The sequence below is a fragment of the Balaenoptera physalus genome, assembly GCF_965194825.1.
Source record: "Balaenoptera physalus genome assembly, chromosome: 13".
In the NCBI taxonomy this organism is placed as follows: Eukaryota; Metazoa; Chordata; class Mammalia; order Artiodactyla; family Balaenopteridae; genus Balaenoptera; species Balaenoptera physalus.
The window spans coordinates 66,967,281-66,994,591 of record NC_138892.1 but is presented as its reverse complement, the minus strand read 5'-3'; the positions used below and the strand labels follow the sequence as shown (position 1 = coordinate 66,994,591).

General features: G+C 42.3%; 1 protein-coding gene across 7 annotated transcripts in view; it reads left to right on the top strand.

The window, feature by feature from the left end:
• Positions 1-20,901, top strand: part of PCED1B (PC-esterase domain containing 1B) — a 148,954-nt gene extending 128,053 nt beyond the window's left edge. For 5 of the 7 annotated variants that reach the window (XM_082422622.1, XM_082422621.1, XM_082422623.1 and 2 more), the window contains 2 exons: positions 5,148-5,349; positions 16,459-20,901. In XM_082422622.1, the coding sequence (XP_082278748.1) occupies positions 16,515-17,834 (1,320 nt within the window). In that variant the 5' untranslated portion in view covers positions 5,148-5,349; positions 16,459-16,514 and the 3' untranslated portion in view covers positions 17,835-20,901. Of the gene's footprint in view, positions 1-5,147; positions 5,350-8,687; positions 9,797-16,458 lie in introns of those variants that run through there. The other 2 variants (XM_082422627.1, XM_082422624.1) reach the window with 2 other exon arrangements.
• Positions 20,902-27,311: the final 6,410 nt, after the last annotated feature.

The following is a 27,311-nucleotide window of genomic DNA, read 5'->3' as shown; positions in this document are numbered from 1 at the left end:
TCCATCCTCAAACCTCTAATCTCACCTTCCCCCAGCTTCACTCTCAACTGGTGACCTGGACCTTGCTGCTATTTCATTGAGAAAAGAGCAATCAGGAAAACCCCAACCAGCTGTCACCTCCACATCACGCGTCTTCCCTGGCGTTTCTCTGGTTGAACTGTCCACGCTCCTACCCAAGGCCAAGCCCTCCACTTGGGCACTAGAGCCCATCCCTTTCGCCCACTCAAGGGCACGGCTCCAGAATTCTCCCCATTTCTCCTGCAGCATCTGTTTTTCCCTGTTTACTGAATCATTTCTGTAAGCATACAAACACGCTACCATTGTTCCCCACCTTAAAAGAAACAAAAGCTCTCTTACCACCACTTCCCCTCCAGCTGACTTCTCTCTCTTGGCTTCCCTTTAGAGTAAAACTCCTAGAGGGGGGCACTGCCTCCAATTCTCCTCCTATTGTCTCTTAACCACTCTAACCCGCAGTTGTCCCCACCACTCTGTCTAGGTTCCCAATGTCCTGCCAATGGCCAAACATCCCACTTGACTTATCAGCTATCTCTGACTCAGACCATCCCTCCTTGGAGTCCTCCCTTGACACATGTTTTTCTCTTGGCTCCTGCGACCTCACACATTCTTCTTCCTGCTTCACCGACTCTTCCTTCTCAGTCCCTTTCCAGGTTCCTTCTCTTCTTCCTGACCTCCCAGGCGTGGAGCGCCCCAGGGCTCAATTCTCAGACCGCTTTTCTTCTCTAGCTTCACCGTCTCCATTGGCAACAGCATCCAAACCCAAACCAAACTGCTATCTCCAGCCTGGTCCTCTCCCCTCAGCTCCAGATCCCCATTCCACAAATGACTATGGATGCATAAAAGGAATCTCGAACAGAACAAGCCCTCCACCCCCAAACCTGTTTCTCCCAAAGTTTCTCCATCTCAGTAACTTCATCCAGTAACCTCATCCCTCCTGTTGCTCAGGCCAAGAGCCATGGAGCTAGCCTTGTCTTCCCTCCTTTTCTCACACCTTATCTAATCTCCACAGGCAAATCCTACCACCTCTACTTTCAAAATATATCCAGAATCTGACCCTTTCTCATTCCTTGGCTAATGTCATTCCGGCTTAAGGCTCAACTCCTGCCTTACTCAGTAACCTCCTAATTGGTGCCCCTCCTTCCCCTCTTACCCCAGACAGTCTAGACTAAAGTGGTGTTGATTTTCTGCTCAAACCCTGCACAATGGCTCCCAAAATAAAAGCCCAAGTCCTTTCAATGACCTTGATCTGCCTCCCTTCTTCCCTGAGCGTGTCTCCCGCGTCTCCCTCCCTTGTTGACTCAGTCTAGTCACGCTGGCCTCCTTCTTGTTCTCTCTGCTTGGAGCTTTCTCCCCACAGATTTCCACATGGTTTGCTCCGTGACCTCCCTCTGGATGCTGTCGGTCCCTTCTGTCTTCTGGTTCTCAGCTGGGTCTCGGTAACAAAAGACAGATTAACAGGAGAAAAGCTATGAAGTAGCCTTCCAAAGGAAATGAAGACCTAAAGGAAGGTTCAGCCTGAGTGTTTTCACACTGGGTTTGATGAAGATTGATAGGACAAAGGGTAAGCGCTAAGGGCGGTGAACAGAGGGAACTTAACAAGGCCTGTTAAGAGTCCCTCAGAGTCCCTTTGTCTTCGGAGATAAGGATGCTCCTTTCTTATGAGTATAGAGAGGGCCCCTCCCACACGGGGTCTTAGGACCTGCTTCAGGGGCCATCAGAGTCCTTCCAGTACCTGCTGTTTCTCACATTCTTTCAACTTAAAATATTTAGCATGTCGAGGTGCTGTATTCTAGGGTACAGTGTTATGAACCCTGTCGCCACACCATTTAAAATTCCAACCCACCGTCCCTACGTCCTCCCCATGCAGCAATCCTGTTCCTCTTTTCTTTCATCTAACATATTATTCTACTTACTTTTTATTTATTTATTTATTTATTTATTTATTTATTTATTTATTTATGGCTGTGTTGGGTCTTCGTTTCTGTGCGAGGACTTTCTCTAGTTGTGGCAAGCGGGGGACACTCTTCATCGCGGTGCGTGGGTCTCTCACTATCACGGCCTCTCTTGTTGCAGAGCACAGGCTCCAGACGCGCAGGCTCAGTAGTTGTGGCTCACGGGCCCAGCTGCTCCGCGGCATGTGGGATCTTCCCAGACCAGGGCTCAAACCTGTGTCCCCTGCATTGGCAGGCAGATTCTCAACCACTGCGCCACCAGGGAAGCCCTCTACTTACTTGTTAATTGTCTGCTTCCCCTCAGCCCAAATGTCAACTCTATAAGGGCAAGGTTTTGTTTTTTTTTTCCGTATTATTCACAGCGATATCCCTAGCACCTCTAATACTGCCTACCACGATTATTTTGAATGAATGAGTGAAAGAGAGAATGAATAAATGAGCCATGGTTAATGATACAGATATATTTTATTATACACCACCGTGTACCTGGTTCTTGTCTGTTTTTGTCATTTAATCCTTGCATCTCTGTAGTGCTTATTTCTATCCCTGTTTCACAGATGAGAAAATCACAGAGTCACAGAGGAGTTAAGTGACTACCAAAGACATGCAGCTACAAGTGACAGAATCAGGTTTCAAACCCAGGCCTGTGTGGCCCCAAAGCCAGTGATCTGACAGTTCACTTTATTTCACAGCATTATAGCTCTGGCTCCAATCCTCACCATCAACAGACATGCAGTCACCAAATCACAAATCAAGATCAGGGTTTCTGAGTGGTCCCCAGATGGGATACCACACCACAGGGACAGCGGCCCACCTCCATTTACAGGCTGTTGTGAGTCTTGAGTTTTTTGAAAACATCTGAGTGTTTGGAACATTCTGGATGATCAGTTTACCAAAGATCAGTTTCTGCAGTTTAACATTAGTTCTAAGTGATGTTCATATTCTTTCCAAACAACTGCCTTCAGTGAAAAGGCAAGTTGACTCTTTCAGAAAGAAGAAAGAGAATAAAATATTTCAGAGAGATATAGAATATCTGTATAGAATATTTCTGGTAGAATAGACGAGAAGCTGATGACAGTATTGTTTCTAGAAAGAAAAATGAGGGATTAGGGAACAAGAGAGGGAGGGGGACTTACTTCTCACTCATATACCAGTTGTACCTTCTGAAGTTTTGTGCCATGTGCATTAAATAGCTTCTAGAAATAAGCAAAATGTAAGAATCACAATGATGGCAGTGTGCCCTGTCTGGCCTTCCCCGCCCCCCAACTCCCCGGGCCCCCAGAGGGCAGTGCCGGTGACCCGCTGCAGTCAGAAGCACTCTATCCTGTGCTAATCCACCGAGGGGATTTAAGTCACTTAAGCTCTCCCACGGCCTCAGTTTCACCATCTACAAAGTGAAGATAATAATTAGAGCTTGCCTTACTTTATGTACTGGGATCTGTTGTGAGATAGCACATTCTAAGTGTAAAACATTATACATGCATAGTTCTCATTATTTTTTAGGAAAAAGCCAGGTTTGGTGGATGAGAAAGGCAGCTCACTGAGCTACGGAACATGAAATGGGGCCAGAATAGCAATCATAACTGTCTCCATATATCATAATAAGTTCTTGGAAGTAAGAAAATCAGTGGAAAATCTGTTGCTTGGTCTCAAAAAAATTCATTTTAAATTTAAAGAGTACAAGCAAGATTATCATTTGCATTATTACAGCGCCTCTATTCTCTGGTCTTAGGATAATTATGTGAATTTTAGTCATCCTCCAAATTGTTCTTTTATTCTCACAAAGTACACACTAGCTGGAATTTAGAAAACTGGAAGGATCTGCAACTCATTTATAGAATTGCAAGAATCAAATAATGGCAAGTTTTCAAATTATGTCATAGATTACTCTGAATTTTAAAATACTAAAATTAGACTTGCAACTCATTTATAGAATTGCTAGAATCAAATAAATGGCACATTTTCAAAGTGATGTCACAGACTACTCTGAATTTCAAAATACTAAAGTTATCAGTTGGGTTCTAGATGCAGCCCTGCCTTGAGACACAATAATGATTGTATTAAAACTCATGGAAAAACTGTGAAATAATTTGATTTGTGACTATAGATAAGAGGATAAAAACAATGGGTAATGTGTAGGATTAATTTGTAAGCCATACATTGAGTAGTCAGTGAAGTAAAGTGGTATTTTTCAAGAAAAGACAACTGCGTTGCTTTATCGGCCAGTTTACCTAAAACATAGCATTAGAAAGAAAAACAATGTAGGCATGAAGGGCATGTACTTCAGGACCATTTTGGAATCTGTTACTCTTGTTCATTAGGTATTTTATACCATTTAATGTAGTGGAGACACACTCTATCCTAAAGTGTTTGACACACCTCTAGAGGGTTCGCCATTTGGGGAGAACTTTTAAAACTTCCTTTTGTCTTTTTTTATGATTTATTTCCTCCTTCTCTTTTGTCTTGGTATCTGTAGGGGATGTGATATGATTTTCCTCCTCTTCCAAATCAGGTCCTTCCAAAACAAAACAAAGCTCTGAGCTTATCTTATCAATCAGAGGACCACTTGCCTTTTCCCCCTCCGTCACCTGCTGGTTTCAAATGGAGCAGGAGAGAAGGCGTCCTGGCTCTGCCACTTTCTGTGTTTACCTGAGGCCTGTGGCTGAGGCCCCTCGCTTTCTGCAGCTGTGGAATGGTCTATTCTTCCACCACAGTGGGTGGGAGGAGCAAAGGACGTGATTTGAAAGTGGTTTGTAAACTGTAATGCCCCACACAAAAGTGCAAGATTATGACTTTAAAAAATTACTTAGAAAAGGGAGCAATCTTCCTCTCATCATTTCCTGTGTCTCTCCTCACTTCTGCCTCCTGTCCCCTCGCTGTCTTTCCTTCCTTCCCCCCCTCTAATAGCTTTCGCAGCTGCGAACAAACCACACAAGTAAGGGTAATAAGAGCCCAGGGTCTGAACTGTTAGAACGAAACCAGGCAAGAGTCAATATACATTACACCCAAATTACTGAGAAATGTGAAATGAAAACTAGCTCAGAGTCAAATTCCAGGAAGATGCTGTATGAGACACTTTGTGTTTTCGTGTATTTGCCCAGTTCTTAAAGCTTCGCTCATTAGTCTTCCACTTCGTAATGCAAGAAAGTAAATGCTGACTCGTGTCATTTGCCCCAGATGCCACCAGAAATGGCCTCTTCTCCCCAGACGCTGGCTCACAAACGGAGCAGCCCCCAGAGGTGAACTTATCTGCCTTGCAGCCCAGGCTCTGGGCTCTCCAACCTGACACGTCAACCTCCAGCTGAGAAAGGAGTCTGTCTAGGAAAAGAACTAGAATCAACCGAGAGGCACATTTTTTAATCACCAGTTACTTTAATGAGTAAGTACTTTCCAGTTTTTCCGTTTTATTTTAAGCATTACTTTCGCATTTCTGACCAGCCTTTCCTGGGATCCGCATTCCTTGGGCACCTTGTATAGGAAGAAATCACCATCCCAGCCCACTCCACCCTACTCCCACTTAAGAGCCCTAAAGAGACAACTATTATTATTGTAATATTATTTTGTAATAAGGATTCGTGACTGAGAAGCTACTAAACCTCTAAAAGCGTACGGTGCGAGGAAACAGCCAGCTGTGAACTGGAGAAGGGAGGTGACACGTCTGTTGTCTGTGTAATCTTGTATGTTGTCGTTGAGCACGACGGCTTGGCATCAGTTATGACTCCCAGCTCCACCTTTTATAAAATGGATGACCTTGGGCAGATGACTCAATCTTTTAACTTTCGAACGTGTAAAATGGCGAGAATAAAGTATCAATTTCATACGGGTCTTAAGAAGAATACATACTGAACATACTGTCGGAGTGGGTACTAAATAACGTGACTAAATAACAAGTTAACTTAGTAAATAATGAGGTAAAGACTAGATTTCATTGGAAAGCTCCCTTAACTGCTAAATCCCATCCCCCAAATAGGCTGAGCTGACTCAGAATAACAACAATTAACATCGTGGAGTTTACAGAGCATTTCCTTTCATTTCCACAATTAACCCTGAGGTAGGCAGTGCTGTTGGCTTAGTTTTGTTACTGAGGGAGAAGGGAGGAGCTGAGAGCTTTCCTGAGCATGTGGTAGGAAGAAACTCTTCGGTCCCAACTCAGGTCTCAAGGGAGGAAAGCACGACTTGGGAAAGGCCTGGTGTCAGAAGTGAGCCGGTGCCTTCAGTTCTCCAGTCTAGATTCTCATTTCCTCAGCCCCCTCCCCTCCTGCCCCTCATCCCTCCTCCTGTTCTCAGCCTTGGGCTTGAAACTGGGGAAATCTTTGACATATATACACTAATATGTAGAAAATAGATAACTAATAAGAACGTGCTGTATAGCACAGGGAACTCCACTATACAGTAGAAACTAACACAACATTGTAAAACAACTATACCCCAATAAGAAACAAAATTAAAAAAAATGCTTTCTGAAAGTAAGAACAAAACCTTTTCATGACCCAGAAAAACATAAAAATAAAAAAAAAAAAGAAACTGGGGAAATCTACACGGAAAGCAGTGAGAACCCAGGGCTTCCAGATCCCTCTACCAAAGAGAGGTGGTAGGCAGCAGGGCAGACAGAGACTGGCTCTGAGAATCCTATTTTTCCATTCAAGAGCTCTGTTCCCCGTTGAAACACTATTGCACCTAGTATCTCAATACTATGTAATATTGTTAATAATAATACCCACAGCGATAATAAAATAATATTCATTTTAAAAGCTCTTCTGGGCAATCTCCCTAGAGAAACATAGGGGCCATTTCTTCCATTTCAAGGTTGAACACACAGAGATGAAGTGAGCCCTGGCGGTGGCAGAAACCCTCAGCCTGCTGACTCAGCCTAGGGTTTGCATCGCTGGTTAAATGGGCTTTTGTGGCCATTCCGGAAGACAGAATTTTCAGGATCCAACCTGTTCATCAGTTGAAAGCAGTTTAGTCATTATTAGCACCACCACCCACACTCTTTTCAGTCATGGAAACTTTTTGCTCAGCCATTGAACCTACAGTAGTTAGAATCTACAGTAGGCAACGTAAGAATAGAAAAATTTGAAACATTAATGTAGCTTTCGTGCAGCACTGACTTTCCCACTGACCCACTCAGAAGAAGAGCTAACTATCAGTGACGGAAACAACTAGGTTGATTTCATAACTGCCTTGTTTTCACATGGAAAAATTGAAAGCTGTGCACACAGCCCTGCTTTGTTTTGTTTTTCGACAGAGAATAAAAAGGAAAATTACATGCAAAGTTTTTTCCTAGGTAAGATTATTTTTTCCTCTTGATTTCAATAAATCTGTATAGCTGAGGTTAAAAGCCTGGGCTCTGGAGCCATATGTCCTCCCTAAAGAAGCAAAACAAAATCTTAAGCTTATCTAATCAATCAGTAGATTCACTCTCCATACGGGACCAGTACTGCCTCTTCTTACTAGCTGTACAACCTTGGATGATTGATATAACTTCTCCAAGCCTCACTTTACGCACCCATAAAATGGAGATAATAATAGTTTCTACTTCACTAGGTCATGAGAATAGAATAGGCCTTGCACAGGGTAAATGCTCAGTGGATGATAAGCATTGGTCCCTGAGGGGTACAAGGATGGGTGAGACCCATTTCTGCCACCCAGGACTGGGATGTACTGGGGTAGAAATACACATGGACAGTTAATTATAGAATAAAACAGAACCGAGTGCTAAATAGAGGCATCTGTCAGAGGAAGGGGAGATTTTTCTGTCTGGGAAACTAGGAAAGGCTGTCAGACAGAATCGTCTTCTAAACTGGGTCTTAAAGAAGGAACAGAATTTCAGTAGGAGAAGGGGTTAGGGAACGCTCAATGCTGAGTCACGGAGCAGACATGAAGAGGTAAGAAAAAGCCCTCTGGGTATATACGCAAGCTCTATAATTCATCCACAGGCTTTGGAGAGATGCACGGAAGGAATGATCATACCCCAGGTTAAAAACCAAAGTTTATAAATGCAAAATGTTGTAGCTATGCTAGCGTATCAGATGAAAGTGAAGATATGAAATTGAGAAATATGAGAAAACACGTATGAAATTAAAACTCTCCCATTTTAGAAAGTATTGCCATCAAAATGAGACACACTTCCTTAAGGATTAAGAGAGATGTATGGGAAGTAGAAAATTTAACCATAAAATCTAAAACAGGTGAAATTGATTACTGCGCTCAGCCTCCTAAAATATACTGCAACATTCTCCTTCCTAAAGTGTATTTTCAAAAATTACATCTTATTTTTTTATTGCCAAGAAATAGTTGAACTGATCTATATCCAGGCTGTCACTGAAGGATTTTGATGTTTTACGAACAGTGGAAATGGCCACAGTCATGAAAAATAAAAATGACCTGACCCAAGCGTTTTAGAAGCAGAGTTTGTTTCCACCTAGTTATCCCCGGCCGGTGTTGCAAGCATAAATTACATAGCAGTTCTCTGAAAATGCACAGCAAAATATGCCATCATTCCCACGGATGATCGATGTTTACCTTTAGGAAGATGGTTCAAAGGTCACAAGAGAATTATGTTAGGAATTCAGCCACAGTTTGATGGGAGGATAATGGCATCTAGAGAATTTAGAAGTGATAAGAGGCCCACGCAGACTAAGTCACTCCTTGCCACACCCCCCACACCCCCCACACCCCCACCCCCACCCCCGCTTGGAACTCACCTGAACTCACCTTATTCTACTCACCAGAATATGTCAGGCACTCAGGAGACAAGTTTGGGCTAGCTAAATTTACTGAGCCCGTAAAAATATGGTAGACCTCATGTTAAGGACTTTACATGTGTTCATTTAACCCTCACTTCTTAAGAAATCTATAGTAGTATTCCTGTTTTATAGGTAAAAATTCTGAAGTGTTACTCTACCCAAAGTCTCAGAGGCTAGTAAGTGATGGAGCAGGATATAAACCCAGGGGGCTGACTCGAGGGCCCCCCCCCCAGCCTCTGTGCTTTATGGCCTCAATTCGGAGTCATCTGCATACAAATAGTAATTGATATGGGGACTGTATCATTTGTTTCCTTCCCAAATGGGACATTTAGGGGGAGGGTCGCTATTAATGATTATGCTGGGAAAGCAGAGGTAAACCAGAAAAGTTGGGGCAAATAGGAGTGTATGTTCACCTTACGGATGGACACCAAGAGCGTGGATGAATTCACCAAAGGAAACAATGCTGAAGAAAAGAAGGAAGGAGCCAATGAGTGGGCCTTGAGAAAGACCGACGTTTGGGGATGGCCAGAGAAAGAGAAACTCACACAGGATGCCGGGGGAGGTGAGACAGGAGACCAGGGTGTCAGACTCTCCGGCAGAGTCGTGGAAAGGAATCACCATCGGTGCCCCAGCCCCAAGGAGCTAGGAACGCTACAGATGTGATAACGACCCGAGAAGTAGTCGCTGAAAGGAGCAACAAGGAAATCGCTGGGGACTTAACTGACAAACGTTTCTTCGCTTTGGTGGAGTTGGAAGCCAAAATCAAGTAAAAGGAGGAGTGAGTGGGAGGTGAGGACCCAGACACAGCCAGTTCAGACAACTTTGCAAAAAGTGGCCTTGACGGGGAAGCAAAAGATAGGACTGTCCTGGAGGTGGAGTCAAAGACGTCTCCTTTCTTTTTTAAAGCAAGAAACTAGAATGTGTTTAAGGTTTAAAGAAAGGAGCCAGCCCCAGGAGATTGAAGGAAACGTAGAAAGCATAATTCTCCCCTCTCCGGGGGACCTCCTGGAGCAAAGTGCCTGAGGATGTAGGAGGACCAGCCACCTGAGCTGAGGGATCACCTTTACACCTGAGGAGGTACAGCTCTGCCCCTTTGGGAGGGAGGAACGGGGAGCTGTGGGTTTGAAGTTTGAGGGAGGGAACCAGAGCGAGCTGCCGCCTTCAGGCTCAGCATTTTCCCCACAGGGAGGGGTTGCTGTGCCGGGGGTTTAAAGGTGCCTAATGCATGTCGGCACTGGCCTAGGCCTCTGATGGACGCTGACCTTGATCTCTTTTCATCTTCACTATTATTGAGTGAAATGGCGGATATTACCCCTGTTTGACACCAGGAAAAAACCGTGGCTCAGGGCAGTGGGCAGCCAGCCCAAGAGCACACAGCTGTTCAAGGCCAGAGTCCACATCTGACTATGTCGTCTCCTGGAAGTGAAAGCCAGGTCACTGCCTGCCAGTATCTTTCATTCCTGTTAGAAGAGTAACAGGGAGTTAGCAAATGTAGTTTTTGTTTTGTTTTGTTTTGTTTGGCCTCACCACGTGGCTTGTGGGATTTTATAGTTCCCCGAGCAGGGACTGAACCCTGCCCTTGGCAGTGAGAGCTTGGAGTCCTAACCACTGGACCGCCAGGGAATTCCCACAAGTGTGGTTTAAATAATGGTTCGAGACCAGAATGTGGAAGTTCATCGTAGGCTGTACATATTTTGTTTCTATGAATTTCTTTTATTTTTTACTGCAGGAGGTCCTTTTGTAAAACACAAGGTTTTTGTTTGTTTGTTTGTTTGTTTGGGTTTTTTTTAATGGGGCTCTTTGGATAAAGGCTCCATAGTTTATCTTTGTTTTTTTAGAAGTTACCTGCATATCAGGTATTATGAACCCGCACTTCATTCATAAAGGATGTCCCCTGCGTTTCTTTGTATAATCCATAAGAAATTTTTATATTGGACTATTACTATAGGAAAAATACGCTGCCTTAAGGATTTTTAAACTTGGTAATTTTCAAATTCTTCAAATGTGTGAAATTCTTCTGTTGACACTTTATTACAAAAGAATCACAAATTAAGATTGTGGCCTGGTGAGGATGGTATGGATACAAACGGAATATGTTCACGGTGATTCCTGCCTCCACAAGGAAAACTTGTGGTTACATTAATCTAAACGTTCGAAGATCATTAATCTAAATTCAATTTTCCGTTTATGCCACACGTTTCTGAGATTTTAGCTGTGGTGTATAAGAACTAACTGAATAGCCAAGTGAGAAATACAGGCCATATGACATATGTTTTGGGATGGGGTACAGAAACCACGAGAGTTTTTGGGGGATGTGAGCCAAACTTGCAGAATGACACCTGTCACAGCCCCAGGTATACACGGGTGTTTTCTAAATTTTTACTGAATTAATTAATGGGCTGCAGAGCTGAGGCCTATATTAGAGGTGAGGGGTGTGGGATTAAAATCGGTCTTTCCAATGGCTAATATTTGGAAATCATCTTTCTATTGCTTTATTTATCACGGTATCTCACAGTACTTTCATGTATCTTTAAAAATTTCTCCTAAAACCACTTTTTAAAATAATAGGCCTGCATTATTTTCCCATTTTTGTGTTTACAGAGGAGTAGAATGTTAACTGACTTGCCCCAAATCAAAAGATCAATTTCTTGAGAATCCCCATCTGCAGAAAAGAGAAGTTTGCTTTCCCAAAGAGAAGTCTGAATCTTTTGCTTTTCTCTTTCCTTTGGAAACTTTACATGATACGCAATTTAATTTTTGACCAGTTTAAATTCCACATAGAAAACTAAACAAATACCGAGAACTGGTAAGCTGTATAGGTGAGTTCACGAAAAATCATTTTCTTATTTGTACCATCTATTCCATTAACGTTTAAGGGGATCTTGGATAGTTCAAACATAGATCTGATCACCAAAAATGCAGTTAGAAGGAAATGAACTATTTATATTCCTAGTACAGTGTTGCATTAAGACGGTTAGTCATATGCAAGAAACTTCTAAACTAGTTAGAAGTACTTCCTACAACTAATCAAAACAACGTCCTAATTGTTAGTGATTACCTCTGTGATTTAAGACTTCTTTGCAGGGTCTCTGCAGTAACTGGCCTCTATATCTTTGCCACTGTTCCTTTAACTAAAGATCAATAGGAAAAGAAAAAAAAACTAACCTAATTTCTACAACACATTGATTAATAAAAAACAATGCTATGTGTTTGGTTTGTGATAGTTATAAAGCAATAGTCAGTGATTTACAAGTGACGGTTTATGAAGCTATTAAAAAAGCAATTATCCCCAAATGGAAATCTAAGCAAGATGCCTAAAAGTAATTTATTATAGTAGTAGCCATTATTAATGTATATTTCTGTCAGAGCTTTAGCCAAAGCCCAAATTTTACTTTGAAAACAGAAAAACATGTAACTACCTATAATTATGATTTAAGGAATCATCATAAAACTTTTAAAAATTTGAGGCTGGAATCACAGACTGCATTGGATCATCCGTCTATCTCCTCCCTCCCCTTTGACTCTTCCTACTGGCTTTGATATTTCATTTACATACATCAGTTAGCTCCTTTGATATTTGTATGTGTCCATTTTCTTACCCCTTCTCTTGAGAGAAGAGACTGCCTTTTAATACCTACTCCTTGCACCTAGCACAATATCTAGTTCTCAATGAATTCCTTAATGAATGAATGAATGTGTCAATTGATCTATAAAATAGCTACCAAAACTAATAAGTTTTGCAAATTTGAGGCAAAGAAAAACTCTTAAGCCAAAAAGATCACTGATCTGTTTTCAAATCCCTTTTTTTTTGTTTCATTTTTATAAATAAAAGCTTTGAAAATGGAACTTACCAACCTTTTTTTTTTTTTTTTTCCAGACCAGAGAAGATTGAGCTCTCCAAATTATTCTTCACTCACACCTCTGAAAAAAATCACTTTGTTTTTGTTAGGTTTTGTTTTTAATGCTTGGCATCTTAGTTTTTAAATGATTTTTTTTTCCCACAGTGATAGTCCTGAGGATGTCTGATTTGTTAATTCTGTTGTGACAGGAAGTTTATCAAGAATTTCATGAATTTCCTTTCAGTTTCAGCTTCTAACTGGAATGCTTCTTTCCAGTCATTTCCCCCTCCCTTCTTTCCTACAGTCCAATCTGCGTGTTCCATTGCAGAAGAACAATAAGAAATTCTTAGGCGGACATTTTTGCCTGGTTTTGGCTCCAAGCCCTTGGAACAGCATCTGGGTGGATTGGGTTCACTGGTCAGGATATAGGGCAGCCAGAATTTCTCAAACACTGTGAGACTCTGAAATCTGTAGAAGTTTGTTTTGGTTATTCTAAAATCCAGGTCTTTTAAGTTTTGCATGTCTCTTGCTTGAGATCAAGGTATGGAATGAGATATATCTATATCCTCACTTGACCCCCAACCCCCTAAGTACACATGGACCCCTCTTCCCAAGCAGGCAGAGTAAAGGATTACCTGCCTGTGTTTAAAGGCACACTGAAACACTCTTCTCCCATCTTGCCCCCAAATATTTCCCTGACGTGAGCCAAGCTTTTGGATTCAGACTGACCTGCAGGGGTTCTGCTCTAAGGGATGTCTCCTACAGGGACAAGCTTTGCCATCAGTAGTTTTAAATCTTAGCTCCATCACCTCAAGATCCTTCCCTATAACATGGAAAGAATAAGAACCTTCTCACAAATCGGATAACATTTACAAATCACTTGGCATCTCGTAGCTGTTCAATAAACGTTAAGTTTGCTTTATTCAAAATCTTTCACTTGCTTCTTCTCATTTTATCTTCACAGAACCCTGCTAGACAAACAGCACAAATATTGTAACACCCCTTTTACAGATGATTAACCGGGTGTTCTGAAACTCGCTCAATGAATAATAACTCATTCATGCTGACTATTTGTCAGGGCATTGTTCTAACCACTTTATATTTAATCTTCAGATCAAACCTCTGAAGTGGGTGCTAAAAGTCCCATTTTACAGATGAGGAAAATTAAGGCAGAGAAAGGCTAAATAAGTTGCCCAGGGATAAAGAGCTAGCAAATAGAAGAGCTGAGATTCAAACCCAGATAGTGTGGCTCTAAAAGCAATGCTCTTCACCAGTATATTTAAGAGCCTCCGTTTTCCACAGCTTTTAAGTAGTGGATTTGACTCACATTGTGAGTTCAGATCTAGGGCACTTCTTACTCAGAGAAGGAATGCATTGGGTCGCGTAAACACAGTACCACTGAAGGAGGGAGCGCTGGGTTATCACATCTGCCAGCCTAGGGGAGGGAACTCCAGTGGAAGGGGATGATGTCCTCTTCTCTAGGGCAGGGGTCCCCAACCCCCAGGCTGTGGACTGGTACAGGTCCGAGGCCTGTTAGGAACCGGACCACACAGCAGGAGGTGAGTGACGTGCAAGTGAGCCAAGCTTCATCTGCCACTCCCCATCACTTCCCATCGCTCGCATTTCCGCCTGAGCCATCTCCCTACCCCTGCCCCGTCCGTGGAAAAATTGTCTTCCATGAAACCCGTCCCTGGTGCCAGAAAAGGTTGGGGACCGCTGCTCTAGGGGACTAGAACAGAATATGACAAGAATCCAGCCCAGAGAGGGCACCTATAGCTGGGGTGGCATGGGAGCCCTGAAAACACTGGGAAAGGTTTTCCCCTTCACTTTGCACTTTGGAGACTTGGGTCTGGGGTAGAGTAATCCTGTTCACAAAGACCCCTGAAAGTCTACCGCACCTGCTCATTCTATTTTCATGGTACTTAGCGCTCTCAACTTTTTATTACAGTTATCAATGAATATATCTGATCTGCTCCTGAAGGGCGAGACCAGGTTTTACTCATTTTTATATGCTCCGTGTGGAGCATTTAGTCAGTGCTTAGTAAGTGTGAGTTGGATGAATAAATGAATATAAACAAGTGAACATGCCTGAGCCCCAAGGGGATCTGGAGTTTGCTTAATTATGTTCTATTTTGTTGTACCACAATGAGCAAAATCCTAGTTTTAAGCTTTTTATCTGATAGCAAAAACATTTAAGTGAAGATTCATATAAGCCAATATTTTAAACTGTTCTCTTAGTGGAGCACTTTTGTACTCTATCCATCTTCATGTTTTTATTTTTGTACTCATACCCATTTAAAACCACAAATAGTATAGCTTTTAAAAACCAGATGTGTAATTTAATAATAGCTATCCGCCACACCTATTAAAATGTTTACTAATGCATGAAAGCCTACGAATATCAAGCCACAGCAGATTTTAACAGCTTCTGTGTAAGTGTGTGAAGTGGATGCCATGTTCCTCCCCACGTGAGATTTGCCAGTAGTATTTTAGTGTGTTTCCACCTTTTATTCATTAGTGGATATGGCTGTAAATGGCAGCTTGAAATAAACTCGATCTGAAGTTCTGAAGACAAGTTTCACAACTTTTGACATTTTATTCAGTGTACTGGGGAAGAAAAATCTTTTCCTCTACACTTTTAGGTTCAGTGTCTGGGGCCCTGTGAATAAAACTAACAAAAGATAGATTAACAGGAGAAAAGGCATACAATTTTTGTTAATATTTATGTGCCTAAAAGTTCACAGAAAAGCAATGAAACTCAAAGAAGCAGTCAGACTTGGGCTTATATACCATTTTAACAAAGAACAAAGGGTATGAGTTTCAAGGGATGATCAATTGTGGGGAAGGGATTTATGGGGGTACTATTGGAAAATAAGGGCTCTTTTAGTGAGGTTTGTTTATGCAGACTCATCTCGGGGTTGACAATTCACTGTCTTCTTCCTTGCCTCTTCTCTCCTTGCTGGGGGAAGGGGCACCTTCCTCAAAAGGAAATTTATGCCCTGCTTTTAGGTTCATAGTGGGAGGGCAGAGAACTCTTCCTGTATCTATTGTTTCTCAGTGGCCTTTAGCTAAAATATTTCTTATGCCAAAGCATATTTGGGGGTGGCATATTCTGATCTCCTTCAAATGAAACACAATATTACAGCTGAAACACATGTGAATTATTTCCAATTTTATTTATTTCTTACAAGTCCCATTAATATGAAGCAGTTGCTCGCTTGTGAAAGAAATCTGTTTTTATAATGTTTTCTGACCTGGCATATGTGCTCTTCCTTTCTGCGGCCTGTTGCATTTCATTAAATTCCTTTTAAGTTAGTATAATTGATTTAAGACTGTATAAAGTATATTTACAAAAAGGGGAGGGGGGAGGCAAGTCACCCATCATCCTACTGTCCTCTTAAAAACTGGGTTTTGCCTATTTTCTTTCAGTGTGAGCTATGCATATCTATTTTATACCATTTCAGGGAAATGGGGCACACATATGGTAACTTCCTCAACTTAACAGTGTATATCACACTCTCCATGTTTCTGCTTGATCATAATCCTCAGTATTTAACAGCTGCAAAATTTGCCTAACCATTCTGCAGTTGTCAGACTTCCGGGCTGCCTCCAGGCGGGCGGTGGGGTATCTTGTGGTTGTACCTCCAGCCCGGGAAGGCAGGGCCCCTCCTGGCCAGGTAGAACCTGGGTTTCCTGGGTGTTCAGAGTTATGTCTCAGGCAGAAACTGCGTCCAGGCCAACCAGGGCTTCTGGCTCCAGGCTCCCTTCTTTCCGGGCTGAAGGTAGTGGAGCCCCGCCCTGCAGGTGCCCCAGGCTAAAGTTCCATCCCAGTCCCCGGGCCCTCCCCAGCCGTCCTGCCTGAGGTGGGTCCTTCCCATACGCTCTCTCCTTCTGTCCTAGCCATCCGCAGACCCACCGAGTGAAAGGAAGGAGCTGGGCGGCGCGTCCCGGACGTCATGGTCCACCTGCTCGCCTCCGAAGTACGGCAGCTGCTCCACAACAAGTTCGTGGTCATCCTGGGGGACTCGGTCCAGAGGGCCGTGTACAAGGACCTGGTGCTCCTGCTGCAGAAGGACCGCCTGCTCACACTCAGCCAGCTCAAGGCCAAGGGAGAGTACAGCTTCGAGCAGGACGAGCTGGTGCACGGGGGCAAGCAGGGCCGCATGCATAACGGCACCCACTACCGCGAGGTGCGCCAGTTCTGCTCCGGCCACCACCTGGTGCGCTTCTACTTCCTGACGCGCGTGTACTCCGACTACCTCGAAGCCATCCTGGAGGAGCTGCATTCGGGTGAGCACGACCCGGACCTGGTCATCATGAACTCCTGCCTCTGGGACCTCACCAGGTACGGGGAGGACTCCTGGCCGAACTACCTGCAGAACCTGGAGAGCCTGTTTGGGCGCCTGCGCCAGGTGCTGCCCGAGTCGTGCCTCCTGGTTTGGAACACGGCCATGCCCGTGGGCAACAACATCAATAGCGGCTTCCTCCCGCCCGAGCTCCGACCCGCGGCCTCCGGCCTGAAAACCAACGTGATTGAGGCCAACTTCTACAGCTCCGCCGAGGCCCAAAAGCACGGCTTCGATGTGCTGGACTTGCACTTCCACTTCCGCCGCCACACAGGGAAGTACCTGCAGCCCGACGGAGTGCACTGGAACGAGCGCGCGCACCGGCATCTCTCCCAGCTTCTGCTGGCCCACGTGGCCGACGCCTGGGGGGTGGAGCTGCCCCAGCGCGACCCCGTGGGCAAGTGCATCAAGGATGGCCCCGCGAGGGGAGGACCTGGCAGGAGACTTGAGAGGCAGTTCCCGGCCTGCAGAGATCAACCGGCCTTCCCTCCTCCGCCCCGACCCCTGCCTCCGCCTGGGTGCTGCCCCCTGCCCCCCACGCCATCGCCCCGCCCACCCCAGTTCCCACTCCTGCTCCCAAACCCCCCTCCCATCCCCCTTCACCAGGTGACACCCCCGTTCCTAGTCTGTCCCCAAGATGCCCATTTTCCTTCAGACCGTCCTTTCCAATCGGATCAGTTCTCCTTGAACCATTTCCATTCAGATATTCCCCCATCTACCCAGACAGAATTTGCTTTCGATGGTGACTTTATGTTTAGTCCCCAGCCGCCTAGGTCCCCCTTCCCCCAACCCTGTTATCAGCAGCGGGCCCCTGTGGTCCACAGGGGTTTTCCCCGGTATTGTCCCCGTGGCCCCTACATGCCCTGGAGAGGGCGGCCCAGAACTTCCAAGAGAAGAGCCCCAGCCTATAGAGAGCCAAGGCCTCAATAGACTGACTTGGGCCTTCCTCCTCATGCACATGGCCTGGACAGATGGTCTGACTCTCCCCAAACAGACTGACCTTGTTAACTGAAGCCTTTGGTCCATTGCTGTTATCAATAATGGCAGGGAAGAGCAGTCTGACCTGTTCTTGCTGGCTGTGACCTCTCACTGCACTCTGCGAGGGGGGACCAGGCACATTCCTGCCTCCCCACTGCCTATTCTCTTTGTCTTTTTGTAAATATAAAATTGAAATTAACAAGTTGTTTCATAAAAGTCATGGTGGGTTTTGTGAGTCTGCATTTAATGGTGCCTCTCCCTTCCATTAAACAGTTAGCTTCATAAGAGCAGGGACAGTATCTGCTGTAGAGTTACGGCCTCTTGATAAACTACTCAAAATGGAATTTCTCTAAAGGGTTTCCATAAAATGGATCTGATTCCTTACAAATAAAAAGAACTTTAACTTTTTGTGGTGATATTTTCCAGAGATTCTCGAAGAATCATGGAATTTTAGAACTGAGAAAACTAAAAACATAAAATTTAACTAACATTTACAAACAGGGACTCTGGGGTCAAGAGGTGAGTGACTTGTTCTAGATCACACAGAAAAATCACTCCTCCACTAGTCTTTCATAGTTTATCCTAGTATCCAGTTTATATTAACTTTCAAACTTGATTTATACTGCAACAAACCAAGAAGGGAAGTTTACCAAACATGGTCTTTCTATGGAAGTGATGATGAAAAACCCTTATAGCTCCATAACCAGAGGTTTATTGGTTAGATGTGCAATTAATTATGTATGTAAACTAGAGTGAATGGCATGCTTATGACTTTATGATTTCTTTAATAGTCTTGAGTTTGGGGCTTGAGAAAATTAAGTTGCACTCAATGACGATATGAAACATCATAGAGTAAAACCAGGAGTTGGAAGGGACCACCCAGTACACAAATCCCTTCCTTACAAACTGGACACGTGGACACCACCATCTCTTCTCTGTTTCGTAGGAATGTTAACATCATTGAGATTGTTTAAATGTTAGGCCCTTTGTCACACTAGACTAGTGAAATGTTAATGCCTAGATAAAACAGTCAAAATAGGACATGACTAAAATTGTCCAGATAACAGGATTTTTTTTTTTTAAAGATTGATTGATTGATTGATTGCTATGTTGGGTCTTCGTTTCCGCGCTAGGGCTTTCTCTAGTTGCGGTGAGTGGGGGCCACTCTTCATCGTGATGCGCGGGCCTTTCACCGTCACGGCCTCTCGTTGTGGAGCACAGGCTCCAGACGCACAGGCTCAGTAGTTGTGGCTCACGGGCCTAGTTGCTCTGGGGCATGTGGGATCTTCCCAGACCAGGACTCGAACCCGTGTCCCCTGCATTGGCAGGCAGATTCTCAACCACTGTGCCACCAGGGAAGCCCTAACAGGATTTTTCATTGAACTGATTTGACTGTTTTACAGGTCCTCAACTGGACCATCCCTAAATTTGCAATGAGGGTAAGGAAATGTTATTCTGCAAAAATGGAATCCATGAAATCACAAGACATGGATGAGATCAGCTATTTACAGAAGAAATACGTGGAAACTTCTAATCCACTAAAACACCGTAAGAAAATAAGGCCTTTATCTTACTTATCTTTGTGTCTGAAACCCTAGCACAATGTCTGGAACTTAGCAAGTACTGAATAATATTTCTTGAATGAATCAGTGAGTGAATGATGAGGTAGAGTATGTGTTCCTGGTGAGACTACATAAGATGAGGTAAACTGACATTGAATCTTTGTGGTACATTGGAGGGAATCTTGCCAACATAGGGTCATGATGATCTTTGAGGACTCTAGAAAGGTAGTGCCTACAAGTCAGAATTTGCCAGAACGTCCCAACATAATCAGGAGGGAAGGGACCCGTCTGACCAGTGTAAATGTTCTCATCCCATGGAGATGAGCGCAGCAGGCTATGAGATTTGGTAACATTAGGCATCAAGATGAGCCCATTGCCATCATTCTGGCTTTACAATTCCCAAGCAAGATCAAGCAACATTTAGCTGCTGGTATCTGAGTAAGTGGACCCATTTAGTGTTTCTACTTCCATGAATAAGCCAATGAATTGTTGTGCTGTGGTTTATGTCTCTCTCTTGTGAGTTAAGTTAGTATGCATGCATCCTCCTTAATCTGATCGTGCCTGATGAACCGAGGAGAATGAGTTCTCAGACATACAGTGCTGAGCACCAGACACTGACTCGATGATGAATCCACTATGTTATGGATTAAGTGGCACCGATCACTTAACAGTCCTGTTTCTCTTGGCGGTTTAGGAGTACGGGTAAACTCAGATAATCTTCTTCCCACGTGTATTAATTTCTTATGGCTGCTGTAACAAATACTACAAACACAGTGGCTTAAAACAACACATATTTCTTCCCTTACAGTTCTGGAGCTCAAAAGTCCAAACCCATTAGCCCAGAGTAAAATCCTTACTATGTCTTATGCTGTCCTACAAGATCAGGTTTCTGCTTGTCCCTGCAGTGTTATCTTTTGGAACTCTCGTCGTTGTTTCAACCCCACAGGACTTCTTTCTATTTTTACAAGATGTCAAACTCTTGTATAACTTGGGTCTATGCACTTGCCATTCCCTTTGCCTGGAATGTTCTACAGCCTCTACTCCCTAGTTCTTTGGATATCTACCTCTTCATCCTTACCCCCCACACCTTCCAAGTCATCTCCTAAGTGGCCTTCCATGACCATCTAAGAGTGCTGTTAGGATCATCATAACACACTCTTTATTTCCTGTGTGTTGCTCCCCACTCAGGGGTGTCAATGGCTGTTTGTTTGTTAGTTTCTCCAGGAGTCTTGCTGGCTGTTGAATTCCCAATGCCTACTAGCATGGTGTCTGGCAAAGAAGGTGTTCAAGCATGTTTACTTTAGTTAAATGTTCAAGAATACAATTACTTCACATTCTATCCTTAAGTAAGAATGCAATTCATATCAGAATTGAGCTGTATTTGTTTACTTTTCATTCAAAACTGTCTACAGAACTCTCCTATAACTTTACCTCAGTCATTCTGGGAAGCTAACACGCCCCCCGCCCCCCCTCACCAGCCCACTGGGAGTTAGAGCCTGAGGGCACCTTCAGTGGCCTTCCTGTTAATTTCCTACATATCCTGGCCTTATCTTCCAGCCTAGAGCTTTCTTCTGTGCCCATTTTTTTTTGCCATTGTCTTCTTGCTCCTTAAGTCAAGAAACCTAGCAATGCAATCAAGCTATTGTCTGGTAAAAAGAGCCAAAATTTTTCAACCTTTATGAGAGAAATTATTGCTCTATTGTTAAGACTTAGAATTCAGGGTTCATTTGGCCTATTCTCCAGCCTCAAGAAATGACAGCTTTTTTATATTTGACTCTTGTCTGCAGTTTTCTGGGAAAAAAAAAAAAAAAAAGATGAAAATTAATGATTAAATTAACATCCTTGCAGCATATTTCTCACAAGATTCTATAATAAGGTATACTATGTTATACCAAAAGCCAAAACTTTAAAGCTGTAACTTTTTTTTTTTCTGTTAGTACAAGCAAAGCAAGGCCCAACATTTGAAAACAAATGGAAACTTACATCCTCCCACAGGATCAGCCCCATCCCTGGTCAGCCACAGAGCTCTTGTGTGTTTGCATGCGCCCCCCTCCAACTTCCCACTCCCACCCCCTCCCCCGCATCTGCATTGCATAACAGCCAGGGGCAATTTTCATTTTAAATTCTGGAGTTGTATTTAGCAGCAGCTCCATCTCTGGAGCTTTCAGTTCACGAATTCCGCAAAGGTAAGTTGTTTTGAAAACTTAGATCATGTCAGAGAAAGGACTTACCATTGTTTTCAGCTACTGTATGTTTGTTGCTATAAACTAGAAACAGTATTCTCATTGTCACAACTTTAAGAAAAGCCTTTATCACTGCATGCTTAATTTATAGATATAATTTTTCATGAGACTTTACCCATTAATCTTTAAAGAAACATGTTCTAAAACATGTCCCTTTGAGCCATAATCTTTACTGCTCATGTATTCTGTGGGCAAGGATGCTTACAAAAGGATTCACTCTACAGTCACCCCATGTGGAAACTCACAATGGCTTTTAAAGGATTAGAGGCTCTGAGAAGTTCTGTATGAAATAAACTTGATTAAATGTATTTAACCTAGTATTTCCAAGATTTATTTAACCACAGACCACTTTCATATGTAGCATCTTTTAAAAGCATGTTTGGGGAAATATTATTCTAGAGAAGGCCAGATAAAAGAGTTGGGCTAAGTGAAGAGAAAAGGTTTGTTGGTGACACTTTATACACGAAGCCCTTTTTTAATGGAGCATTATAATAATCTGTGCCCAAATATGAGCTAAAATTTATTAGATAAACCTGGGACAAGTCCGAGATTAGCTAGTTAATCAAAGTGGGATGAAATGTACAAGGAATGGTTGCCCTCTTCTTCCCCCAAGATGGGGGAGGCATCAGGACAGACTTCCTTGATAACAAGCATTGGGGTGGGTCTATTCCAGCCTGCAGAATATGGCGTGGAGTGGAGGTATCCCACCCCAGGTACTTGATGCCCAGCACAGGGTCACGGAACATCCTAAGACACATCCCAGTGGAGCACGGTAATGGGAAGTGGAGAATAAACAATATTCTGAAACTGAGCAGAGACAGTGATTCAACACAGCACCCTCTGCCGACACCGTGGTTAAGAGCAGGACTATATCTCTAGGAAAAGGTCTGTCTTTGAAGAACAAGAGCACCAGCAGAAGCTGCTCTGACAGCTTGTTGAAATCATCTGATTCTGTTATGGACTGAATGTTTGTGTCCCCCCCACCCCAAATCATATGTTGAAACCCTATCCCACCATATGATGGTATTAGGAGGTGAGGCTTTGGGGAGATAATTAGGATTTAATGAGGGCATGAGGATGGAGCCCTCGTGAGTGGGATTAGTACACTTGTAAGGTTCACAAGAGAGCTTGCTTCCTCTCTCTGCTCCTCGCCGTGTGAGGACACAACAAGAAGTTGGAAAAAGAGGGACCTCGCCAGAATCCAGCCATGCTGACACCCTGATCTCAGACATCCAGGATCCAGCACTGTGAGGAATAAATTTCTATTGTTTAGAAGCCACTCAGTCTATGGTACAGTAGACTCCCTTATCCACAGTTTCACTTTCCATGGTTTCAGTTACCTGTGGTCAATTGTGGTCCAAAAATATTAAATGGAAAATTCCAGAAATAAACAAGTCATACATTTTAAATTGTGCACCACTCTGAGTAATGTAATGAAGTTTCTCACCCACCTACCCCCACTCCACCCGACCCAGGATGTGAATCGTCCATTTGTCCAGTGGATCCCACCCACTGGTCACTTAGTAGAGGTCTGGATTATCAGATCAACTGTCACTCTATCACAGTGCTTGTGTTCAAGTATCTCTTATTTTACTTAATAATGACCCAAAGCACAAAAGTAACTATGCTGGCAATTTGGATATTCTCTTACTGTGCCTAATTTATAAATTAAACTCCATCATAAGTATGTATGTGTAGGGAAAAACATAGTATATATAGGGTTCAGTAATATCCAAAGTTTTGGGTATCCACTGGGGGTCTTGGAACACATGACCTGCAGACAGGGACGAACTACTGGACTTGATACAGCAGCCGAAATAAGACAGATATTCGGTCCCCAAAATGTTTTCGACAGCTATTCAGATTGGGATCCGCTAAAGAATCACACATTGCATTGATTATTATGTCTCTGGATTTCTTTTAATCTAGAAGAGAACCCAAAACACTCCTTTCTTTTTTTCATGGCATTGACTCATTGAAAACATTTGTCCTGCAGAATGTTCCACTTTCTGAGCTTGTCTAATGATTTCTTCATAATGTCATTTAACTTTTACTTTATCCCCTGTGTTTCCTATAAAGTGAATGATAGATCCAAAGGTCTGGTTTAGAGGCAAGTTAAATGTTTTTGGTAGAACACGTCACAGACAAGGCAGTGAGCTTCAACTGTACCACAGGAGAGGGCATATAAGCTGGTTCCCAGTATTCTATGCTGAGATTGATCACCAAGTGAAGGGTGACAGTCGAACTCCTAAACTTCAAAGTTATGTTTTCCTACTTGCAACCAGCAAGTGTCTTGTGGGTGGTACATTGGTACCAAGTCAGTATTCCCGTTCCTCATCAATCTTTCACTTAATGGTTTTAACACACATTGACGATTCTTGCTTGAAACAGAGATTTCATTAGGGGTGGAAAAATGGTGATTTTCTGATTTTACCACTGCTTGCATATTTCTTAGCTTGGCATTCTTTTGTAAAGAAGAGATTTTCTTCATCTATTGGAGTTGTTTGCTTACTCTGAGATACACTTCCTACAGAAAAGCCTGGCCACCATGAGATATGGTAATGGATACAGGTGGACTCTATTCTCAGACCCCCTCCTCCACTCCACCCCCCATCAATCATCTAGGGCTCTACTGACACAGACCCAGACACAGGGAGAAAGGCATAACACTGATCATCTGAAATGTGATTCTAGACAGAAGCCAGGTATTTGAAACAACCCCATAAAGAGCATAAAGAGCCCCAATATTAACACTGGGAAATAAGCTTGGAGCTAGAACAACACCAGAGATATAGACCAGATGGAGATGAACCTGCAAACAGTGGACAAATTGTCCTGATTTTGCAGATGGGAAGGAAGCAAAGTCTGGGGATTAGCTTAGACTCTAAAATCTACCTAATGGGTTAGTTAATAAAGTGGAAAAACTCCTTTGCATGTCAAGTGATCTTCGTTTTGGTATTATATCTTCCTTAATTGACCAATAAATAAATGATTACACATCAGAGTCAGGGTATTTATGTGTCTATGTCAATTTGCAAATGATATACTAGTCTCTAATTACTTTATTGACAAATACATATTTGTTAACTCAATAAAAATATTTATTAGGCAATACATTAAATTTTCATGGCTAGAGATAAAATTTAGATAAGAAATCATATTATATAAGGTTATTCAAGGAAATTACTACTGAGTGAATTAACTTAAGAATGCTTTACTAAGTAATTCCTTAATACCATGTTCTCACTTTTCCACTGGAATACCTCTAATGGTGGAGGAGGCTGAACCTTTATCTACAGGAGGTCTCCCTGCAGCAGCCTACCCCCCAAATTAAATTTATTTCATGCCTCATATTAAAATATTAATGGATGGAATCTAAAAAAAATGATACAAATGAACTTATTTACAAAACAGAAATAGACTCACAGACATAGAAAACAAACTTATGGTTACCAAAGGGGAAAGAGGGTGGGTAGATAAATTAGGAATTTGGGATTAACAGATTCACACTACTATACATAAAATAGAAAAAAACAACAAGGACCTACTGTATAGCACAGGGAACTATATTCAGTATCTTGTAATAACCTATCATGGAAAAGAATCTGAAGAAAAAAATATATATCAGTTAGAACGAACAGGAGATGTCAGAGCATTGAGGCCGAAGTTGACTCTGAAAGTTATCATGAAGTTCCAGAGCCAGACCAGTAATGAAGATGAGATTACCAAAGTAAGCCAAAACAGCAGCACTAGAAAAAAGTAAACTTAACCTTGCACAATTTCTCAATGAAGATAAAAGTTAGGAGAAGATATGATGGAGGTGGAGTCCTCTGAAAAATGTCCATTAAGATTATGTTCAGTTCTCTGCTTTAATAAAGTTACCCTTGTATGAAAATTAAAAAAATATATATATGTATACACACACACACACACATATATATATTCTCAGGGTTAATATATATTATATTGCTCAGGGTTACTATCAATATATATGTATAACTGAATCACTTTGCTGTACACCTGAAACTAACACAACATTGTAAATCAACTGTACTTCAATAAAAATTAAAAAATAAAATATTAATTGAGATTCTATGTTCAACTCCGTACAGTTTAATTTAAAAAATAATGCTCTTCAAAACTGAGTAGTATCCGTGCTACAAAAATACAGTGGAATTTAGGGTCCTAATCTGTAAAATTAGGATGGTAGCACCTACCACACAGGATGATTATGGAGGGACATCGACCAAGTTAATGTTTATAAAGCCTTACAGCTGTGATTGGCACATACTCAGCACTATGAAAATATTTGTTAGATAAAATTAAAGATTTGTTCCAAGTTCATCCTACTGTTCTAGCTACCACTGTATACTCACCTTCAGGGTATGAGTAACCTAGTTTGGCGTATTTTTCTTTTTATTTATTTAGTTATTTATTTTTAACTGACGTATAGTTGATTTACAATGTTGTGTTAGTTTCTGGTTAGTTAGTTTCAGCAAAGTGATTCAGTTACATATATATATATATATATATATATATATATTATATATATATATATATATATATATATATATATACACTTTTTTTCAGATTCTTTTCCCTAATAGGTTATTGCAAAATATTGAGTATAGTTCCCGAGTGTGCTTTTAATATTGAAAGACATAAGTATGGTTGGAGTAGGATAAATAGGAGAATGTGATTATGTATTTGGGCTAAGATAGAAAAGGGATCAAAGAACAGAGGAAAATGGGCGTGGAGCCGTGCAGCTGGGGGAGGGCAGTGGAGTGGCCAGGCAGGTTAGTGGGGCAGCCACTTAGCAAACGTTTCAGAGCACTGGCCGCAGGCCCGGTGCTAAGTACTGGACTGAGGAAACTATAAGCAGTTGGTGAGACAATGATGCGGAGCAGTGTTTTTGAGATCGCTTCCATCAGAATCACTAAGGTGCTTGTGAAAAATGCACAATGTTTGTGGCGCCACCCTGATGTACGTGGTCAAAACTGCTGGGGCTGGGCCCAGGGATCAGGATTTTAAACAAACCCAATCCCTCTGCAACGAGAATGTGAAAAGCACTCTTGTAAGGGATATTGCTCAGGGTTCATGACCTTTTCTTCTTACAAAAATAAAATTGTTAAATAATTTTTAAAAATACAACCCACTCACCAGTCAAAAGAGCCTAGAATTTTTCGCGGGAAGAAAATTTAGCAATCATTTAATTCAGTAATTCCTATCCCTGGTGGCTTGTTAGTGTAACCTGGGGAGTGAAAAAACAAAAACGAACAAAAAAATAAGACAACAACAAAAGCCAGGGCACAGGTCCTACCCCAAGACAATTAAATTAGAGATTCTGGGGCAAAAACCTGGACAAAAGTGTATTTAAAAGCTCTTAAATATTTCTAATTTGCAGCCAAGATTAAGAATCACAAATCTGGTCCAGCCTCCTCATTTTGCAGATGAGGAAACTGGAGACTCAGAAATAACTTGCTTAAGATGGTAGACCTCTCTTCCAAAAGTAATTGTGTAAGATAGACTAGCTATGTACTAGTGTCATGATTTTCAAAATAAAGATAATAACCTATTAGTGAATTGTGATAACAATCTAGTAGTTCCTGACCAGAATTTTTAAA